Source organism: Carya illinoinensis, chromosome 16, assembly GCF_018687715.1.
Source record: "Carya illinoinensis cultivar Pawnee chromosome 16, C.illinoinensisPawnee_v1, whole genome shotgun sequence".
Classification (NCBI taxonomy): domain Eukaryota; kingdom Viridiplantae; phylum Streptophyta; class Magnoliopsida; order Fagales; family Juglandaceae; genus Carya; species Carya illinoinensis.
The window spans coordinates 29,334,192-29,335,681 of NC_056767.1; the positions used below are offsets into that span (position 1 = coordinate 29,334,192).

The window sequence follows — 1,490 nt, forward strand, 5'->3', positions numbered from 1 at the left end:
CTAAATTTGGGCTACTTGAAAGATCGAGAATTTTTGTTAAGAATTTACATTCACTTAAATCCATATTTGTCATGTTCTGTCCAAAGAAAATAAAATAAATGTATTAGCTTCAAATGAAGTTGTATTTCATAGTTTTAAAGAAATAAATATAGTTGTACCTTGAATTTTAGGCCGCCTAAGTCCTTGATGAGGCCGTAAGGCATTCAAAAGTCAACGAGATTATTTCCACGGAGATTAGAAGGCAAACATGACGAAGCATATTGAGGCCAATCAAGCACTTTTATCTCATTAGAGAGATAATTTGGTCATGCAGAAAATTGTGCATCTGGAAAGTCTTCAAGATTTAACTCATGCTTCTTTAGGAAATGGATCCCAACACTTCTAAAGACCACGAGCTCTGACTCACATTCAAATCTAAACCTTTTTTTTTTTTAACTAAGAGAGAAGATCACATGTCCAAGAGTGATCTCCCCCGACTTTTATTAACCCTCACTTATGGCAGAGGAAAACCGAGAACTTTAAAAAGGCATTACAAAAACTACCCAAATCATTCCAATGCCAACAACAAAAACATAAACACCCAACAAATCAAAACTCTCTAACCACACTACATCCGAATAGAAGGAAGTCCATTTTTATCGAGCCGTAAAATGCCTCTAAGAAGAAGAGGCAGCTCCTGAACCGACCACAATGTCTCATTCCTCCCTTCCGCCCCCATTCTCACTAAATAATCTACCGCTTTATTCCCTTCTTGGAATATATGAGATATTTGAACATTTAGTCCCTGCAACACCTCCATTACCTTCTCCCAAAAGTCCTCAAGGTACCAAGTCTTACAATTCTTTTCTTTTATCCAGTGAACCACCAACCAAGAGTCAAGTTCAACATCGAAGTCTACTATCCCTTGTTCCTGAACCAGCTGAATACCATGCAACAATCCCAAGAGTTCTGCAAAATTATTGGTTCCATGGCCCAGACTCACTGAAAACGCCATCTTGATATTTCCATCCGAATCCCTCAATACTCCCCCTGCACCCGCTGGTACTGGGTTGCACTTGTTCATCGTAATTCTGCATCCAGTGCATCCATACATGGTCTGAGTCCATCCAATAAACTCTCATAAATTGATTATTAAAGTCTTTCCAATCCGATCCATCATGGATTTCAACACAAATATGAGCCTCAACCATTCTTGGGTTAATGATCCCAACTCTAAACCCAAAAACAACATAGAAAACAATTTCATCTATGTCATTCCAATGATGCTGTCGATTAATATATATTTCACACAGATTACTATCATGGGCCTCCTTGTGATAGCTAAACCATCTTGGAATCCTCTTTCCTGGAAATATAATGTCAATATGTCTTACTTGAAGTGGGTATACCCAATTTTGTTCCTTAGAATGTCTCTGTTATATAAATATAAAAATATAAAAACTTTCAGCAATGCATGTTATAAACCAAGGTGCCACACAAACACGTTGAAA

The 1,490-nt window shown here is 37.4% G+C and overlaps 1 protein-coding gene across 1 annotated transcript; it reads right to left on the bottom strand.

The window, feature by feature from the left end:
* Positions 1–607: 607 nt before the first annotated feature.
* Positions 608–1,063, bottom strand: LOC122299021. Its single transcript, XM_043108856.1, has one exon. The coding sequence runs from the start codon at positions 1,061–1,063 to the stop codon at positions 608–610; it is 456 nt and encodes a 151-aa protein (XP_042964790.1).
* Positions 1,064–1,490: the final 427 nt, after the last annotated feature.

What these genes read in the sequence shown, in the direction of transcription:
- LOC122299021 (XM_043108856.1), bottom strand. Translation starts at nt 1,063, where the DNA reads ATGAACAAGTGCAACCCAGTACCAGCGGGTGCAGGGGGAGTATTGAGG.